General features: G+C 38.3%; 1 protein-coding gene across 3 annotated transcripts in view; it reads right to left on the reverse strand.

Annotated features, from left to right (window-relative positions):
- Positions 1–16,984: 16,984 nt before the first annotated feature.
- The window catches only part of gfra4b (GDNF family receptor alpha 4b), a 60,965-nt gene continuing 55,875 nt past the window's right edge, over positions 16,985–22,074 (reverse strand). For all 3 annotated transcript variants that reach the window (XM_076875791.1, XM_004545806.4, XM_004545805.4), the window contains 2 exons: positions 21,577–21,737; positions 16,985–19,436 (listed from right to left, as the gene is read on the reverse strand). In XM_076875791.1, coding sequence (XP_076731906.1) covers positions 19,293–19,436; positions 21,577–21,737 — 305 coding nt within the window. In that variant the 3' untranslated portion in view covers positions 16,985–19,292. The remainder of the gene's footprint in view (positions 19,437–21,576; positions 21,738–22,074) is intronic.

The raw sequence follows: 22,074 nt of genomic DNA on the forward strand, positions 1-22,074 counted from the left end.
GGACACTCAGATATGTAGGCTGGATGAACCAGGGTTCAAATCATCCACCTGCTTTACTAACAGAGCAGAGTGTTTTGAGCTATCACTCATTAATTTGAAATAGGTCCAATGATACATGGAAATACAAGAAATGAAGTATAAGTATAGGGCTAAAACTGAGACTGTACTATTCCAACAGGTATGTGTAGGTTCTCAATCATCCAGGTCATGGTAGTCTAAGGAGCTTCGAAAGAAAGCGACTGGACTTCTTTAAAATTCTTGAAGATGTTTTAACTCTCATTCGAGAAGTTTCTTCAGTTAAAAAAAAAAGGGAGCTGTCCCTTAAGAGGGTCAATGACCAACCATTGATCATGTGCCTCATCACATGAACCAAAAAGGGCGGGGGTCATTATCAGCTGAGGTTTCAAGTCGAACCATTGTGAGACCTTGTCTAAACCTGTCATGTGACCTGTTGAGGTCACCTGATGCAAGATGTGAGTAGGGGTTAAGAGCACCTGGGAAGGGGCCTCAAAACTGCATTCTGCGTGGCTGACATTTGGTGTCTTAAGCCATGGCCTCTGTTCAAAGACAGTCACGGTGGGCATAAATGGCCTCTTTCACTCATTGTTTTAACCATCTGTCTTCTCTGTCCAAAATGTGAACACTGGCATCTTCGAAAGAGTGACCTTTGTCCTTTAGATGCAGATGTACAGCTGAGTCTTGTCCTGCCGAGGTGGCTCTGCTATGTTGTGACATGCTTTACGGAGTGGCTGTTTGGTTTCTCCAATGTACAGGTCTGAGCATCCTCACTGCACAGCATACACTATGTTGTTTAGGTTGTGTTTTGGAGTTTTGTCCTTGGGCTAAAAGGCAAAGACAGAGTATTTCAAAATATATTTTGATGAAGTAATACATTTGTTTCTGTTATGAAGTTACTTGCACAGCTCTACTGTCATGACATGTCATCTTATGTATTATCAGCTGTCACCGGACAGAAAACGTTCCCTCTAAAGCCAGAAGAGAAAGAAAAGGAATACATACATCATCAGATAGCTCTTAAAATATGTGGTTATCCCAACTGGGTCTTCATTGAATCAGCAAAGCTAGACAGGAAAGAAGGTGAGACACCAACTTGGGAGAAACAGAATGACAAACGAAACAACATTTTTATCCCTTATGTAGCAGGTTTATCCAAGAAACACAGGAGAATTTTCTCCAAGCAGCCCAAGAAGTGCAGTCGTTTTCTTTCCAAGCTCCTTAGACTACTATTCCAACAAGCCTGAAAGCCTATAATTGGTATGATCATCTTAGTTTTCCAACACCTTTTGTAATTAGCTTTTTGAAGGACAGTCCAAAGCTCATCTTTGGATGTTGGGTGCCTTTCATTTTGTTCTTTGGACCAAAAGAGTGGAAGGTCACTGGATTGGTTCTCCAGCTTCATGTCAAAGTATCCTTAGGCAAGATACTGAACTCTGCGCTGCTCCATTGTAGTGTGAACATGTCAATGAATGTTGGGTATACAAGGTATAGAAAAAACATGCTTGAATGATCATGTGTGGTTTGTTAAATGAGGGTTGCAGTGAAAAGTGCGTTCAAGAGTCAGAGTGGAAAGCTGCTAAATAAGTACCAGTCCATTTATCAAGACAACCCTATACTGCTTCAGTAATCTTGTGGGGAGGCCGATCCATGACTTATAGTGTTGTATTGTATGTTTTTCTATCCAAATGTGCTTTTACTGCATTGACAACATATTTGGGATCATTTTCATGCTGAAAAGGTTGAATTGTTGCCAATTAGATGCTTCCAGATGGTATTGTATGGTGGATTAAAAAAAACGACTTTTGTGTGTTCATAGCTCATAGCTTTTTTCATCCCCTTATCCATTTTTAAGGACACACTGCACACCATGGTGGCATATGCCAAATTTCAGGTTTTTCCCTTTGGGCATCACTATGTTGATGCAAAAACAGCATTTTATGTTGGTCGAACTGTGGTGTCGTTGGCATTTTTCTGAGCCTAAAGAAATGGGGAAAAAGACTTCTGCTTTGTGACAGTGCCTTAAGATGCAACTTAAAACTGTGTTATGTTGAGTTGTATGTTATATTTAGACACAACTGGTTCATTTCTTGAGTTAGGACTCAACAAACAAACAAAAAAAGCTCCTTAAATGATCAAGTAAAAGGACTGGGCAGAAATTCATGTTCAATGTTCAAAGACAAACTGGAAAACTATTGCTCAAGAGCACTTTAAAAAAATTAAAGTCTGGATCCTTGGAAGCAAAATATTAAGAAATGAGAAGTGGCTCAAGACTTTTTGTCAGGACGTGCTGTGTGGCAGGAGGATGTAGGACCCACATGCAGGACTTGGAGACTGAATGATAAACTAAAGGCAGCAGCTTTATTGCTGGAGAAAAACCTTAACATGAAATACAGGGAAGTAAACTAGAAACTCAAAACATGAAGCTTAAACTAGAAAACTGGGAAACTAGAAAACAAAACCAGGAAACAGTGAGCTTGAACATTATCAGAAACACTGAGGAAAAACACAGCACGAAGCAGGTACAACACGACACAGAGCAAGGAAAACACAGGGCTTAAATACGCTGAGAGATAAGGATGGAATGGGACACAGGAAGAGAGCACAGCTGGGAGTAATCAGACCTAACAAGACAAGGGAAGCAAAACTGGAAACGCTGACATGAGACATGGACTTTCAAAGTAAAACAGGAAACACGACAGGCACAGATTTGACACCGAACTAAACCTACGCTAAACACGAGGGCACAAGAACAAAACCTAAAACTAAACTCTTAACCAGAATTAAACTGAAACATAGGACAATAATAATAATCAAAACAGCACAACTAGAGAATCAGAATATAAATCATATCACAGAATAATACCAAAATACAAGAAACTAAAAATGCTCGGTCAAAATGACCCAGAACAGAACTGTGCCACTTTTGCTTATACGTTTACACTATGTTACAATATGTGTCTAAAATCTGGGCAATCCATCACCTTATGTACATTTTTAAAGAAATGAAATACAAAAAAGAAATGTATGTGGAGCATTTTAATATGGCCTCACAGCTGATAACAAATAAGCTGACATGTCATGACAGTAGAGCTATGCAAATAACTTCATCACAGAGACACAATTATCACTTCAAATTTTGCAATACATCTTTGCCTTTCAGTCCCTCCACTTTCCTTTACCTTTGCCATTTGCTGGAATCCCAAATAAACAGCCCACCAGCCTCTGGCACGTTTATTTAATCCCTTTCTTTGTTATTAATTTTTGCATTTGAACTGCAAATAAAATTCAAGGCAATAAATTCTATGTTTTAATAAAGTCAATGAGTAATTCTGTTAATCAATCTAAAACAATTGTTATTATAAGTTTATTATAACTAAGCAGCCTTGCGTGACCTGGACATTCACATAATAACATTCTATAATAACAGTTTTAACACAGAAGCCTTTCCAGGCATTCATACTTTCTTCTAAGTCCTGTCGTTCTACTCGTTATACTTGCCTCTTCCAGAACCTCGTGCATATAATACATCACCAGCATACATGAACTGCCCCTACACATCAGGAATTCAGCAACCAAACATGCAACACCCATACATGTTAAGCGCCTGAAGGTTCTCATCTAGGTCACATATTTTCATGTTGTCTAGCACCCACCTTCTATCAGGCTAAATTTAACCATTTGGAGCACTTAGTCCATATAACACCTATGGATGTGCACCGATGTATAACACCTAAGAAAAGCACAACATTTGAATTTTCAGTTACAGTTTTTCTCAGTTGCTTTGGTGCATTTCTCACAACAGAATTAAACTTTGCACAACAGTTAGTTCAACCTCCACAACATGTAGTCGTTTTGGCACAACCTTGTGGCGGTTTCATGTTCATTGCGTCCAAAGGCAAATGCCTTTGGACATGAAGCAGTTGAGTAAGTACAAATATCTAAAGAATGGTCACTTTTGACTTGCTATTCATCACTATCTCCTTTCTTTTATCATGAATGTCACAATTATTTATACTTGTACCGGCTGAATAGTCATTGTCCTTACAACTAATAGTCTTCATTTCATTGCTTGTGTCAGTGCACTCAAAATTGTTGAACATCTTGTCAAACACTTTGTACACCCATTTTGAAAACCCTATTTTTAAGGAGTTTCCATGAAACCCCTGCACACGTTTGTATATCTTGACGAAGCGGGATTCAATCTTGCAAAAGGCGTGAACGAAATCACATTGGAGAAATAGCCACCATTGATGTCCCAGGCCAACGAGGAGGAAATATTACAATGTGTGCAGCAATCTCAGAAAATGGCGTTCACACCCATATTCCTCGTATTGGTGCATACAATACACAACACCGGTTGGCTTTTCTGGACGCTCTTTATAGGGACCTAATCCCACAAAATGAAAGGGATGATCCTGGTGACAATCGGACAATGTATGTAGTGGTTTGGGATAATGTTAGCTTCCATCACTCTGCTGTAGTCGGGCAGTGGTTTGCAGCACACGACAGGATACTTATGGAGTTTCTTCCTCCTTACACTCCATTCCTAAATCCAATTGAGGAGTTTTTCTCTTCCTGGAGGTGGAAGGTATATGACAGGCATCCACATACCCAAATGACCCTGCTAGCAGCTATGGATGCAGCTTGTGATGACATCACAGCAGAGTCCTGCAGAGAGTGGAGTTGACACTCCAGAAGATACTTTCCCCGATGCATCGATAGAGCTGACATTCGCTGTGATGTTGATGCAAATATGTGGGCAGACAGACGGGAGCGTCTAGATATCAATGATTGATATGCAGCAGTGTCTGTTTTTCAGTTTTGTTTTTTTGTTTCATAACCACTGGAGTGAGGTTTACTGTCTAAGTGAGTTTATGTTTGCTGTAAAATGTTTGATTTACTGTATTTCCCCAGTTTGCACAATGCTGTGAACAGTTTCAATTAAATATTATCAAGAGTGCATATGGAGTGTCTTGATTTTCCTTTACAATTTATGGTTTTCAACATGCCATGCATGCTGTCCAGACTTGACATGTCATTGGGAAGCACCTACAAAGAAATCCGTCACAATGAGAACATGTTCAAACCATTTGATTTTGTGACCAAAGGTGCTGGTGTAATGACTTGTAATTGTGACAGCCCTGACACTTTGATTGATATAAGTACTTGCTTTTGATGAATGTATTATCTGTTTTGATTAAGGGACTTGCTTTTGAAGCATTGACTACTTATTTTGAACAACTGACTTTTCTTTTTGATGAAGTGACTCACTTTTGCAAGTTATCCACCATGTTTTGCAGTTTGCACTAATTGTTTTGAGAAGAGCCTTAGTAGTGGTGCAGAGATCAATTCTGTTGTGAGAAATGCACCAAAGCAACTGAGAAAAACTGTATATACTATGGTGTCATCATGTTGCCTAACAACCATTTAACAACAGACGAAAATCACAGACCAAACAACTAAAAATAAAGCATGGGTATATACCATGTAAAACATTCGAACATTCTTTTCATAGGATGTCTTTATTGGCTTACTGCACATGTAGAGATCAGGTCAATGTGCAAGTGGGACATAAGGTAGCCACAAATCAGATAGATAGATAGATAGATAGATAGATAGATAGATAGATAGATAGATAGATAGATAGATAGATAGATAGATAGATAGATAGATAGATAGATAGATAGATAGATAGATAGATAGATAGATAGATAGATAGATAGATAGATAGATAGATAGATAGATAGATAGATAGATAGATAGATAGATAGATAGATAGATAGATAGATAGATAGATAGATAGATAGATAGATAGATAGATAGATAGATAGATAGATAGATAGATAGATAGATAGATAGATAGATAGATAGATAGATAGATAGATAGATAGATAGATAGATAGATAGATCGATCGATCGATCGATCGATCGAATATTTTGCGTGGATAATCCTGCTGGTTGGTTGATAAAACAATACGCTTTCATGGCTCTCAGATCAATTAACGTCAGTGACAAAGCTAAAACCTGGATCTAGCATAAATTAGTCCGTTATTTTGGAGGCCACAAAGAGTGCATGCACTATGAACATCAGTTAGCAGTGCTTTAAAATGCAAAGCGAAAGCTCACATAGCTGCCCGAAATCTGTTTTCATTGTTGCTTGGTTCATGCCTGAAATGTGATAAGGAAGACTGGTCATAAGGGCTTTTTCAATAACACCTTTGCATCAAGGTCTCGGTTAATAAGTCTCTGTCAGGAAAAGCACAACTCGCATAATTGTGTGAAAGCATACATATTTAAATAGACTGCAGCTTAAAAGTATTTCCATTATCAAGTAACTTTGTTTTGTTATTCTACTTGATATATTTTGTCATAATCCTTTACTGTGTCTGTTTCCTTCTATTTTCAGTATGACAAATGTTAAACTATGTGTTAGGAAAGCTCAATAAATGGCATTTGCATTTGCCATTTTCAAATGGCATTCCTCGCTGGTCTGTGTGAAACTTGACTTTTCTATATAAGTATGTTTGAGCACCTGTGTAGACTCTCAGGCTGTTTCTCTGGGGGTTGCCATGACTGCAGAGCCTTAATTATTGCAGATTGCTTTAAGATGCTCTGAAATATCAGAGCTACAAAGAGGCAGCAGTGTGAGAATATCACTCTTAGATAGTATATACAACAAGCTTCATTTCATTGACTCCAGCACTGATGAGACTGTGTTCTTATCACTAATAGTGATGGAGTCTTTGTGTTTCAAAGTCTGGAGAAGCGGGAGTTGTACTACTCTTTAAACCCATTAGAGGGCAGTATAAACCCAGCTGAGTCTCTCAAAAATGAAAAACCACAGATAATATTTTCTTGTTTTTCAGTTTTGATATAAGGAATTAATTAATGTTATACAGAAAATAACAGCGATGAGATTAAATATTCCTGTGAGGTTTACAAAGCATAATCTTTTTAGTGTTGTTGATCATGTCAGCTCCAGGACTGATTGCTTTTGTGTTTTGATTGTTAATTGCATCTTTCCTAGTGATTTCTATTCTTTACATACCCACACTTACACTGTAGTTGTGCTATGGTCAGTATTCATTATAGAGTGTTTTTAAAAGACAAATAAGGGTCACAATTAGAATGATTGCAACAATTACTGGCTCAACTATCGAGTAGATTCATAAAAAATACTATTTTGATAACTGATAACAGTTTTTTATATTAACAAGGCTCTTGGAGATTGAACTTCTGGATTTTGTGTGTAGAAAAGGCTTGTTGTAACATTCACTCCTTGTTAAGGGAAAGATGGAGAATGCACGCGTGGGTTTTATAAAGGCTGACTAGATCACCAATGGACAGGTGCTGACTTGGCTTACATCTGGAGCTAAAGATGTTGAAAGGTTACCCAGCAATATGTGTAAATCTGCAGAAAAAGAAGAGGCAGACAACATGCCAGCCTCTAGCCCATATCGTTGCCCATGCAGAGACTTTTCTTCAGGCCAAATAGCTGCTCGGTTTAATCTGACTGGCTTCACAACAATGATAGTGACTGAGTGAGGGCATGGCTGGTATCAGAAGTGGATGTGAACTGACATCCTCATACACTCAGCCCACCAGACTGTTGCCTTCAGAATGTCTCATTTAGCAGTAGAGCAGAAATACAGATAGAAATGCTCAGAAAGATTAATGTCAGTGCGCTGGTTCAGCGTCAAGATTTTGAATCAGCCAAAATATGTTTTTTGGCCTAATTTGAATGTGTGTCTATCTGCAACTTTTACTAACAAATAATATGCATAATCATTTGTGAGTATCGTGTGTAATGACACCTTTATGTTTGCTCTGGAAAATCTCATGTTTGGGATCATTTATCTAATTTCAAACCCTTTTTTCTGGAAGTTCTTGCTTTGCCATTCAAGAGTCATTTGTTGAAAATGTAGTGAGGTTTTTTTTTTTACCACTGGGTCATCCAATTAATTGCACTGGAGGCTATGCTTCTGTTGCTTCTGCTCTTTTCAAACCGAAAACACACTTTCCTCCAATTAAATCCCATGGGAATAGAAATAACCATGGGTGAAGAGTTTCATTTAATTATTGCACTTCAACTTGACTTGGGCTATCTATTTATAGGGCCTTTCTCAATGTACCTATTACATTTACATGAAGAGCTGCACTGAAACTGGAACTGAACGGGAACCTTTTGCAAACATGTGTTGACTGTGTTTTCAAAAGAAAAACAACCTCATGTTTTTATTCAGTCGTTCGCTTTTAACAATCATTATTTCCCATAAGCCCTAGACATCTGCCATCTAAAGATCACAACTACACATGAGAGGCAAGTCAGGAAAGGAAAGGCATGGTTCACTGCTAGTTCAACCATTTCTAAAACCACAGTAGCACAGAGAGGACAGGGAGGAGCAAATATTTTCGAGGGTTGCTGGACCCCAGAGATTAAAACTAAGAGGCTAAAAGTTGGAGACTTTTGGTGAGGTGGGGGTGGATGAAACTAAGATCAAATGAAGCCGTGTACATTTGCCTATCACATGGGCCATAGATTTTTTTTTTTTTTTTTTCATAAAAAAGTAATCATTGTTAAAGTCAATCGTTTCCATTTTTAGCTCATCTGGACAAAGATTCGACCTAAAACACTTTTTAAAAGTGTTGTAAATATGTTAGTTTCATTTTATGATCATTTTGAAGTAAAAAGAAGTAAATGAAAAGATCTGTTTCTGTTATTTAGCCGAGACTCACTAATAAAAACAAGAGGTTAAGAAAAATGTAACCAGCTTCACCTGAAATACTGAGACAGTAACTGTGAAATTGCCTCAGGAGAAGGAGCATTTGTTCAGAAAATGGCCTCCACAGGGAGAATTTTAAGTATGTAGGAATCTAGTGAGCTCCCATGAGAACTCAGTTGGACCCATAGGATTAAAGGCCATTGAAGGATTGGTGAATAGTGGGCAGTCATTACTGTCCAGCTGCTCTCCCTCTGATGCTGTTCTGCTCCAGGACCTGAATGCAGCTAATACAGTGCAGCTGCTGGCAACTGTAACACATTACAACATAGTGAACCTTTAAGTGTAAACGCTTACATGCATCTATAACCCCATAAGATATGCAGCTAAAGGTACACTGAATTCCCTTCTATCAGAAAACATGGTAGAAATCGAAGCAAAAATTACATTTACTAGACTTCTTTGTAGTTGTCCATGCATTCTCACATGGACACATTTAATTACACAAAAAAACAGATGTCTGCAGACATACACCTACAGGCTTTACACACATAGCCATGAATAAGCAGGCTTGTATTGAAGCGCAGTGGATGAAAGTGAATATACACATGGAATTGGAGGAGCTGTGCAACACTGTTTATTAACCTATGAAGACACGTTTTTCACATTTTACATTATAAATGTAATTCAGTTAGTTTTGGTTTCATGTCACAATTATATAAGATCCCTGCCCACGCCTTCTCATCACAAATTATGCTCTGGGCTCCTTTTACTTGATACTGATTGGTCTGTAGACAAAACCTGAATTTGCCATTTTGTTGTTCTTCGCCTTGTCATCTATTGGCATTTGACTACATGCTACTTTGTGTACTGTTTGTATGATGCAGTATAATAAACTTATCCGTAGTTACAGTGGGGCAAAAAAGTATTTAGTCAGCCACCGATTGTGCAAGTTCCCCCACTTAAAATGATGACAGAGGTCAGTAATTTGCACCAGAGGTACACTTCAACTGTGAGAGACAGAATGTGAAAGAAAAATCCATGAATCCACATGGTAGGATTTGTAAAGAATTTATTCGTAAATTAGGGTGGAAAATAAGTATTTGGTCAATAACAAAAATACAACTCAATACTTTGTAACATAACCTTTGTTGGCAATAACAGAGGTCAAACGTTTACTATAGGTCTTTACCAGGTTTGCACACACAGTTGCTGGTATTTTGGCCCATTCCTCCATGCAGATCTTCTCGAGAGCAGTGATGTTTTGGGGCTGTCGCCGAGCAACACGGACTTTCAACTCCCGCCACAGATTTTCTATGGGGTTGAGGTCTGGAGACTGGCTAGGCCACTCCAGGACTTTCAAATGCTTCTTACGGAGCCACTCCTTTGTTGCCCGGGCGGTGTGTTTTGGATCATTGTCATGTTGGAAGACCCAGCCACGTTTCATCTTCAAGGTTCTCACTGATGGAAGGAGGTTTTGGCTCAAAATCTCACGATACATGGCCCCATTCATTCTGTCCTTAACACGGATCAGTCGTCCTGTCCCCTTGGCAGAAAAACAGCCCCATAGCATGATGTTTCCACCCCCATGCTTCACAGTAGGTATGGTGTTCTTGGGATGCAACTCAGTATTCTTCGTCCTCCAAACACGACGAGTTGAGTTTATACCAAAAAGTTCTACTTTGGTTTCATCTGACCACATGACATTCTCCCAATCCTCTGCTGTATCATCCATGTGCTCTCTGGCAAACTTCAGACGGGCCTGGACATGCACTGGCTTCAGCAGCGGAACACGTCTGGCACTGCGGGATTTGATTCCCTGCCGTTGTAGTGTGTTACTGATGGTGACCTTTGTTACTTTGGTCCCAGCTCTCTGCAGGTCATTCACCAGGTCCCCCCGTGTGGTTCTGGGATCTTTGCTCACCGTTCTCATGATCATTTTGACCCCACGGGATGAGATCTTGCGTGGAGCCCCAGATCGAGGGAGATTATCAGTGGTCTTGTATGTCTTCCATTTTCTGATGATTGCTCCCACAGTTGATTTTTTCACACCAAGCTGCTTGCCTGTTGTAGATTCACTCTTCCCAGTCTGGTGCAGGTCTACAATACTTTTCCTGGTGTCCTTCGAAAGCTCTTTGGTCTTGGCCATGGCGGAGTTTGGAGTCTGACTGTTTGAGGCTGTGGACAGGTGTCTTTTATACAGATGATGAGTTCAAACAGGTGCCATTCATACAGGTAACGAGTGGGGGACAGAAAAGCGTCTTACAGAAGACGTTACAGGTCTGTGAGAGCCAGAGATTTTCCTTGTTTGAGGTGACCAAATACTTATTTTCCACCCTAATTTACGAATAAATTCTTTACAAATCCTACCATGTGGATTCATGGATTTTTTTTTTCACATTCTGTCTCTCACAGTTGAAGTGTACCTCTGGTGCAAATTACTGACCTCTGTCATCATTTTAAGTGGGGGAACTTGCACAATCGGTGGCTGACTAAATACTTTTTTGCCCCACTGTATGTGTCCATTGTCTGGAGAGATTTAAGACCTATCATTGTGGTTTGGAACGTGAATGCTTGCTTGCTGCCAAAGCAGTTCATGCTGCAGCTACTTTTCCTCATCTGTGCACTCTTTGCCCAGACTTGCCAAAGTCAGCCTAAGGACATTTCTAAAAAAGAAACACCCTCAAAAAGAATAGATAAACTCTTTTTTTTTACTTTTTAAGTTTTACTTATTTTTTATGAAGACACAGTCCCTCATAAAAATCATCTCAATCAGAATAACTAAATCTGTATCAATAGAATGACATCTGGCAGATGCTCCAGCACAAACCTAACCCTGAATTGGACTGGTGGAAGAAAATCTGTGTATTTTTCATATCATGGTAATAAAATATAAAAGTGTCTGTTCATTGTCATACAGTCTGGCTGGCAAATGTCACAGTCCAGTATAATAATAACCTGCATTAGATTTTCTTGCTGTGACTCTTGCAGTGATGCTTTTCAGACCGATTAGTAATACTGAGTCCGACTCATTAAAAATCTGAACACAATGTACAGGGGGCATAGGGGGTGCAGGAGATTCTGGGACTGTACTTGCTTGAGGCTTTTTTGTCTGGTGTTTTTAAGCATGTTGTCTTCCAACATGCATGAAAGACAAGCATGTTGGTTAGAAATTAGCAGTAGGTGTGGATACACAGCTACATTTATACTTCTGTGAAAGAACAATGAGTATATTTTGTCAGTGTTGTGATTTTGTTACATTTATCTGTGGAAGTAAAATTACAGAAACTAACAAGTCATTATACCCTTGAAAGGCTAAAAATTGTCATGATAATGTCGTGAGCTATTAACGTATTTTTCTTCTGTGTTTACAGCAGTTAGTTGCAGGTAGCAATCTCACTTTACCTTGGAAACAGAAGACAAACACACCAGAAAATAACATGGTAACCTCATGGAGTTTGAAAATACTACAAGTGAAACTTTGTGTTGATTTGATGCAGGTAAAATGATCCACTGGTAAATGGCAAGAGGTTTTAACACCCTAGGGCAGAATTTGATTGTTGTTATTGATTGCTGTTCGATTCAGAGCCACCACTGGGTGGAAACTGCAGTGTACGGAGGGGGAAGGGCAAAAGAGGTGAATGAATCCAAGTGATAGTCCCAAACACATGAAAGTTACAGAAAAATACAGATATATTAGAAAGGAATGAGGTTAGATGTAGAGGGAAAAACATCATATTCTTCTTTTGTTTTGTGCTTCAGGATCATTTTACCTGCCCAATTTATAAGGCAGATTTTCGATCTAGCGAAGCTAACCTGAATACCACAAATGGGTTACTGACCCAAATGCTAAATTTATATTTAATCTGAAAAAAAAATCTTCAAACCAGCATAGTGAACAAAATATGTTGTCTTCACAGGCAGTGAAAGCAGTGTTGGGAAGGTTACTTTTTAAATGTATTCCACTACAGATTACAGATTACATGCCCCAAAATGTATTTTGTAACATATTCTGTTAAGTTACTCAATGAGAGTAATGTATTCTGAATACTTTGGATTACTTAATATATTATCATGCTTTTTACAACTACATGAATGTACTATTGCTGTGATTTATTACTATTACTGAAGGTCCGCGGCTCCGAACCGTAAAGGGACTTCTGGCCAATATGTCGGGTTCCGTGTCGGCTTGTAGCTGAAAAATAGCTTTACTTTGTTGTGTGGGTCAACTTTGAGACAGAGAGAGGCGTTGAAAGGCTGCTCCAACGGAACTTATTGTTTCGGAGGAAAACACGAACACAGTCGAGTCTTAATAGCTTACTTACAACTGGGCTCGTCAGGCTCTCTTCTTGGCTGCAGTGGTTATTATTATATTTACATGCTTACGGTTCCCATGGTTACAGGGAGAGCACGTCACCCTGTAACCATGGCAACCGTAACACTGCCGCCTGGAACAACAGAGCGTAGCTGTGAAACAAAACCCAAACAGTCCTGACCCGCCACAATATGAAACAGGAAAGTACCGCAGTGTAATCCATTTATTTCAACAAAGTAACTGTATTCTAAATACCACCTTTTTAAACGGTAACTGTAACGGAATACAGTTACTCATATTTTGTATTTTAAATACGTAACGGCGGTACATGTATTCCGTTACTCCCCAACACTGAGTGAGAGGGATATGTTAGTTTCCAATAGGCACTGTATGGCACAAGTGGGGTCCTGGAAATGTGTTAAGTGAGCAGCAAATGGATTTTAGCACATACTACAAATGTATCAAGTTGCTGTAATTGGTAATAATGAATATGATATGAATTCCTTGGTGTAAAAAGGTAACAATTAATTTGCAAGTAATTCATTATCACTTTTAGGTCCTAAATTAAAAGTATGAACATTAATTTAAGTACTTAAGTAAACTGCAGAGGTTCTAGAGTGGAGTTTATTTAAGATAAAGTCATTGTGTTTTTCAATAAGTTGTCTGTCCAGATATCAGATAATCCATCTCATTGTCATGATTGTCCACTGATAATACCAGTGAAGACAAGTGTAGGCAAAAGATCTTTAAGCTCTGCCTTGTGCCACTCTACAGCTGAAATATTATATTTAGTTTTATCTTTTAAAAAAAAAACATTATTGAGGGGAAAGACACACAGCAAAGGGTCACAGGCTGGACTCTGACACTCTGACCATGTGGCATGTGGCCACCTGCTTTTTCTAAGCTTTTCATGAACTTTAACATTTAACATGCTATACAGGCCTGTATAGTTTGAGCTGTAGCTCTTTGCTCTTGGGTTTTATCTGCAGTTTCTCTGAGCATTTGCTGGAGTGCCCAGTCCTGGGAGGACTATGGTCACACTTGCTGATTAATCAGTTGATCAAATCCATTTTATTAGCAGCCCTGTCTGCTGTTTACCCTCTTAATTCCTATGCAAGCAGGAAGGGTGGACATAGGTTTTCATGTAACTGAATAGAGTCCCGTTGAAGGACACAATCTACCCAGTGTATCCTGGCATCTCATCCCATGGACATGGCTCACATGGAAGGCATCCGAGAATGATGCCCAAACCACCTCCGTTTGCTCAGCCAGACTCAGTGTCTCCCGCCTCCCTTGGAATGGCGTACGACTTCTGTCAGAGGTGAGAGGACATCCCAGTCTGCCAAGCAGACCTCTGTCTTTTTCTCTGCTATCTGATTCCAATTCAGGTCTAATGTTACAATTAAGACAAACAGCCATCAGCCTGTTACCTAAGGTCTCCTAGTGCCAAGTACACTTAAACACTTGTTGTTATTGACAAGCTGCAGACAGGCCATTGTTCCCATAGTTCCCAGCGTCCCACCCGAGGATACAGCTGGCCACTTGTAGATTTGAATGCTTTAATATAAAACACTGCTTTGAACGCTAAACATCCAAAGCAATGTTATACTTTTATGCTAAATGATTTAAATTATAGTTAATCTCTATTATACTGCACACTGCAGCACTCTACTATAACGTTCTGGTTTCAGTTAGCCAACTTCTAGTGTTTGTGGGATTGACGTTCAGCCACTTTCCAGCAAGCCTTGGTTGCATGGACATAGAAAACACTATGTGTAAAGTAAAAGTGGGCTGCATTTGTCAAAATACATTGAATATCTTTTATTAGTTGTTTTTTTAAAATCCATCTTTATATGTAAAAATAAACGAATAAAAAAATAAAAGTGTCCAATAATAAGTTTTCAGTTATTCACTGCCTACACAGAAAGGTCTTGTCGGTGGGATCCTAGATTGTGTTTAAGTCAATGTAGGACTGCTTTATATTTATGGAAACCGCCATCTTTTTGACTGCAAAACAAGCTATGCTATATGGAACAATGTTATTAGCAAAACCTTCCTGTGACAAACTCAGCAAGAGTAAACATGCAAGCTCTATGCATGTGGAGGTGTGCATTTGACATTTCCAGAGCTCCATTAAACTTTCTTTAGGATTTTTTTTAATTTTCTTGTAGATATTAAAGGACCAATATTACAAGAAGTAAAGTTCCAGTTTGACAAATTGCATTATGGGTCATCAGGGATAAGAGATGATTCTAAACTGGGTTTGTTTTTTCCACGACGCTGCACAGTGAAAATGAAAATGCATCACTCATGAGGTAATGAGTCTGGTATAAATCAGCTGAGCAGTTCTGATATAATCACAGCAATCTGTTTATCATCCACATTAATTTTAAAATGAGCATTGTTCCTCACTGCCATGCATTATGTTGGAGGTCACTCCACTGACTTCATTATACATTCCTACGGTGTAACTGCACGATGATGCAAACAAGTGTTGTATTCTTCACTTAGTTCTGATAAAGAGCTTTGTAGGCTCCACATTTTTTTATCATAAGTGGGGACTTTCATCTGCAGTCATAACTCTGAGTCTTGTATAAATTGGATTTACCTGATTATTTTTTTCTCCTTGTTAACTTTCCAGCCTATCGTTCTTTTATCTCTGCGTTAAGGGAAAACTGCTATGTTTATTTTTAATTATTTAAAATAACACGGACATAGAAGACATAGAAAAGGACAAAAGTGCTGTAGAGAAAAGGCAAACATGACATTGTACAGCAGTTCTACTATGTGTGACTGTTTTTTTAAATTGTATTTAATCAGAGAGTAAAATTCTTCAGATTAGGAATCTCTGTTGAAATGGTGTTCTGGGTCAATATTGACATATAGGTTTTGCAAACCATAATGTTAATCTTTAATATCTTTGGGAATTTTTATGTTATTAATTAGAAAAAAGTAGCGCATTAGGGATAACTAAACTTGTAACTTTGTATCATTTTAAGAGTAATAATCATTTATTATTCAAAACAACACAAAGAAAGTTTAATAGTCAAATAAGTAGTTAGTCTCATTTTTGTGTGTTGACAATTTTCCCAAAGATTTGTTTAATACAATATGTGTTGCCATTAAGACGTTTTCAAATTATCAGACAAAAAGGGATATTTTTGAGCCAAAATGGCCAATAGACTGGAATTTTAATATCATATATAACTATTACTTTTCTACTTCTTTTGAGCACTTGAATCATTTTCCTCAATCATCTGTCTCACCCAAAGATACAACGAGACTAAGGGAGCCAGAGGTCCAACCACCAAGCTTCTGATTAGCAGAACTATCCTAGTCATAGTGTAACAAATCCTCAAAATAATAAGTAGACATATGTGAGGCATATACAGGTTAATAAAAGCTACCATACTACCTACGTGTGTGTGTGTGTGTGTGTGTGTGTGTGTGTGTGTGTGTGTACCCAGTCTTGATTGCAATGTTTGCAAAGGTAATTTAGTCCATTGCTATTTTAGCCTCGCTAACAAAATGAGTAGCTAGTCAGGGGATGACTATGAACTTTGATTCTGTCTTGGACTTATTACCACATATAACTGCAACAATAATATTTGCATTTCCAACACCTACACTTTGAATTCGTTAGATGGTGCATGACGCTTGATAATCATCAGCTTGAGCTAATGATTATCAAGCTCCATTTTTGTCTGCAAGCAGAGTTACACCATAGCAAGTTCAGTCGAATGACCTTTATTTCAACTTTACAATTAACTCAATTTATAGCTATTTATATATTTGAAGTTGTCTTGTTTTTTGAAGAGGTTTGGCAACAGGCACAATGAATATTTCTAATCTTGCTAATTTCTTTCTTTCTTTCTTTTTTACATAAATAGCTGGATTAGGCCTACAACAGTTTATTGGGTGATATTAGCAATTTGCTTAACCAATATCTATCAGCATTTATATGTGTCTGAAAAAAATTGACTCATTTATATCAGAACATCATGAAATATTGGCATTGCTTTCTGTCTTAAAAATCAGTTTGTCTCTAATTTAGATGTAAATGATCTTTACTTCCATTCAAAGATTAAACTCATGAGTGTTAGTAAAAAGCACACTGAATTTTCATGGCAGTGTTTGGAAATGTTTCATTTTGCACACAATTATGAGCAAACAGGCATTCATTTAGCCGGCTGTATGCAGTGAATCAACAAAACCCCAAAACGTGTTGGCATTTGTTATATTCCATAAATGTATGCAAATTTAATTCATTTTGCAATTTTTACAATGCTAACAACAAGATAATTCAGCATTTTATGTCACAGCTTATTGAATACCGATAATTTTCTGTTTAAACCAAATGCAAAATGTAAATACTGGTAAAGGACGAATGTTTATAGTGACTATCTGCAGAAATCAGCAAATCAGCCAGATTTTACTTTTACTGCTGAGCATTACAGCAGTTCCAGTTTTCAAAGCTATACAGCATTCTCAGAAAAAAAAGGATCACTCATGATAGTCATTTCACGGCAATTCGTGTGTGTGTGTGTGTGTGTGTGTGTGTGTGTGTGTGTGTGTGTGTGTGTGTGTGTGTGTGTGTGTGTGTGTGTTTACTCTGTTGAGCCTCTTATGAATAAGGGCTTTCCTTTAAAAAAAATATGTTTTGCAACATGTTCAGCTATGATGGTATGGTAAATTAGTGAATTTTGTATTGTCTTATTTAGTCTTTGGCAGTAACATGTAACACTAGTTGTATCTACTGTTGGTAATAGCTAGTAAGAGCAGCAAAAATCAATACAGTTTTCAAATAATTAACTTATTTAAGTATGTATAATTAATATATTGAATGCCTTTAAAATTAGTTTCAAATAGCCGTTAAGGAATTCGAAGCAAGATATAAGCGCATCTCCAATATGAAGCAATTTATCGGCTTAAGACAGATCAGACTTTGTCAAAAGGGCTGAATTATTATGTAAATCCTGTTATATTCTTACTTCAAATAATCACTTGATAGTACCTCATAGGTTTTATGACTGTTAGTTTAGCTGTCAGTGGTTCTCAAACTCTGGTGAGTGTAAAAAATATGGAGTGAAATTGTAACCTAATAGTGTTAACTTCAACAGCACTAAACATTGCTAATTTAATTAGAAAAGGTTGAATAATAGCAAAATGTATTCATAATGATCGGAGAACTTTTATTTGCTACTCCTCTGGTTGGCATGTTCCCAGACAGGAAATACTGAATCATTCATTACTGTCAAATCTCTAACAGGCTCCCTACTGGTGTAGGTGACACCTCAATAAGTAAAACCATTCCCTTTGTTCTCCGGCACAAAAATTCAGAGCGCTGTATAGAAATGGTCACTTACACAATGAGAAACAAAGGGCCATTGCACTCACAAACACAAAGCACAGCAGCTACAGGCAAAGAGTCTCAGCTTCTCTGGTTATTTCCTTTCAATTCCCAGAAGTCACCTTCGCTGATAAAGACCAAGGACTTCTATTTTCTATCAACAGCTTCTGAGGTTTTAGCGATAAAAAGTGAAATGTTGCTGGGGAGTTTGAGAAAGGGACAGTTTCAATGGAAAAGATGATGATGATGTCAAGGTTTTTCTTATGTTCTCGCCACATCTCTTCTTGATAGTTGTGCTAGACATTTTTGGAATCAGTGCATTAGTCCAGGATGTCTGAGTGAAATGCAGCTCTGTTGTCTCTTGGTCGCTCGACAGTTCCAGTATTGGTCAGGTATAATGGTCCTCTTTCACTCAGTTGAAGAGACAGCAGCTTTCTGAACACTTTATCCACAGAGCACATACAAAGTTTGCTCCAGTCATTTTTCAGAACCATATTTAAACAAGAGCCTCTGTTTATAATACAAATCTTCACAGTACATACTTCATGTCTAAATATCATACACATTTGTTATAATATAACTGAATAGAGATACACAGAGATAGCTGAAAACTTAGCTAGTCCACAGAAGCAGCACCTTGACTTCATTTCAGCTTGATCACAATAATATACAAATGCACATACAGGCATCTGTCTGTCAAAGGCTCCCACACTCAGAATGAGAACTCTGACAGGTGGAACCGGACTATTTAGAGAGAAAAATAGAAGAACAGAATCGCTGTACAAATTTAGAGGGAGGAATAGCGCCACACGGTCCACTTCCTCTGAACTGCACAGGTGCTCCCATTTGCTTGGTACTAGGAGAATCCTTGGCATGCCCCCTGTGCTCTTTAGCGTTCATTGATAAGGATTTGAAGGAGTAGCAACAGAAGGCTGAAGGCAGCTTGAAGCATTAGACTGTGAGGTGAGGCAGCGTTTAGGAGACTGTTAGATGACATGGTGGAGTGGCCCACCAGTAATTCATTTCCCAAGACCTGGAAAGAGACAGGGAAGTTAGTCTTTTCATCTTTTCATGACTTCCAATCTCTTTAATTGTTGTAAACACTTTGAGTTTCATGTGTCATTACTGCTCATATAAAAGCAGATTAGTGATTAGGTGCCAAACACAGATATGTGTCATCTCTTGTCAAATACAAATTTATCTCTTTCACCTTTGAAATTTCTCTTTTCATTTTCAGTAAAATTAAAATACTTGGACTTTGTGGGAGCTACACAAACATTTCAAAGAATGTGGTTCATACCTGATGTGCTCATTTGATTGTTTCCCCCCCCCCCACCTCCTGGTCTAGTCTGTATTGGAACCTGCTATTCAGCAGTCTTCTGCAGCTTCTGTACTACATCTCTACCTAAAGTACATCTCAATATAAACTATTCAGTAACCACTTTAACTTAAATCCATCTTGTTCCACTCCCATTGAATTTTTACATATTTATTTTCTTATTTCACAACAAGACACTCAAAGTAAAGTTTTTAAGTTATCATCATTGTATACAAAAGCTATGCAGTGAAGCAATGTAGCCCAAATTTGCACTTCCCAATGCAAATACAGGCAGCAACTTGGGTGAAAAATGTGTTTAAAGCTGCACCGTGAAAAACCCTATCAGCTGGGACTCTCCTACAGACAGTGGTGTGTGTGTGTGTGTGTGTGTGTGTGTGTGTGTGTGTGTGTGTGTGTGTGTGTGTGTGTGTGTGTGTGTAAGGCGTAGATAAAAGTGCTGCATAACTGTGTGGCTAAATGAGACTTGTAGTAAGAAAGCAGTCTGAGTGCTCAAACAGACACGCTGTAAGTACCAGGCCATTCTCTCCTGCTGCTACCAATAATCACAGGACAAACTTAATGATACTTTTAAACTTTGCTTTTACATAGAGAAAGGGAGAAAAGGATTCAGCCTAAAGACAAGTGAGCAAAAATGTAGAGCTTAATGGTACATAAGTACAAAAATCTTTCTATAACTAGAATCTATCTATTATTGTACCTGTTTAGGGATTTGTAATGTGACTATATTCACAAAAGTAATAAAAAGGACAATTTAGCTTTGCTTGTGGTTGACCGTGAGGACTGAAGTAAAGCTAAAGTGGAAGCAAGAGCTGCTTCCACTGCTGAAATGCAGTGAGAAGACCCTCACACACAATCGCGTTTTGAAATGGTTTCTGTGTCAGATTAGGTGATCATAGTCAAAAATGTAATATATTATATTGTAATGTATTATACTTAATGTCCTCCCCAAGAAAAATGGCTGGCTGCAGTGCTACATTGGACCTTGAACATGCATAGCCTGGTGCACATGGATGTGCCAAAGACTAGCTGCAGTGGTCCATTGAATATTTATGTGTGCAACTTACATTTTTATGAATAAAATTTAACCTAGGCGCCACAGATCATCACTTGGCAATGAAAACAGTATTTTTTATACTTCTCATTCTGAATAAAGAGAGTGAACTTGCTATTGTGCTGTATGTGTATGCAGAAGTTAAAATGCACTACATATTTATTTGCACTGAAATGAATTAACAAAAAGGTAAACCTTATTTCGAGACTTCCTAATCAGCACCCCATGTCAGCTTGGTTAGGGTATTATCTGGCTAGTATTGTGTTGCCTAATGCAAGTATTAGCAGCAGTATTAGTTATAAAAGTGTCCCATGATGGTCCTATATAAGGGTGAATTCAAATGTCTTGATGCATGTTCAATCATTCAGGTAAGTAAAACTCCAAAAGTTGATCCTGTTCATCTGGACGAAGCGTTTTCAGTGGGAGAAACGTTTCGTCACTCATCCAAGTGACGGCTTCAGACTGATGAGTGACGAATACTGATGAACAGAATCAACTTTTGGAGGTGAATTCAAATGTTTATACCTTAAAAAAATGGTCATATTAACACGATTTATGTCATTTTTCAGCAGACAAATTCCATTTGGAATACGGAAAATGAGCAGCTGAAACAATAACACAGACAGCAACAAATCTCACTGTCGTTGTCTCGGTCCTGTACAAAATAATTTCAGAAGCCTACAATGTTGCACATCTGAGAAAGTTGTTTTGCCAGAAATGGTTCACTTCTAAACGTGGGATTTTGTAGAGATGCAAGAAAAGAATGACGAGAAAACTGCACACCTGTGTTGGTATTATTGTATCCAGAATGTTCCTCATAGTTTCTATGGTTCCAGGTGGAGAGGTGGTGCTGCTGTTTTCTCTTCTGCCTTGGCTGGTTGTGCTGTACTGGCTGTGAGTCGGCTGTTGGTCTGATTCCCTTCCAAACATCATGAACGCATTACCTGAAACATTAGATATAGCAGTAAAAAACGTTACTATTCCTCAGCAGCAGCACCTTGGTGTTTTCATTGAGTTACATTCATGTCTTATTCAGTCATGACAGATGCCTCCTGTTCTGCGTTGTAAATCTTGCATAAGAGGTTCTCCTAGGCCAAGGCCAGTTTGGATTTGGACAGCATAGGAGAAAAGGAAAAAAGAAAGGCGAAAATACTCAGTATTCTCTTCAAGCATCCAAACTGCACCTGCCTCTCCACATCGACCTCATTAACACTTAGACCGTTTGCACTGGCCAAATAACTGTGAGACGTCTCTGTATCTTTTCTAGGCAGGGGGCCCGAG

This window comes from Maylandia zebra, linkage group LG2, assembly GCF_041146795.1.
Source record: "Maylandia zebra isolate NMK-2024a linkage group LG2, Mzebra_GT3a, whole genome shotgun sequence".
Classification (NCBI taxonomy): Eukaryota; Metazoa; Chordata; class Actinopteri; order Cichliformes; family Cichlidae; genus Maylandia; species Maylandia zebra.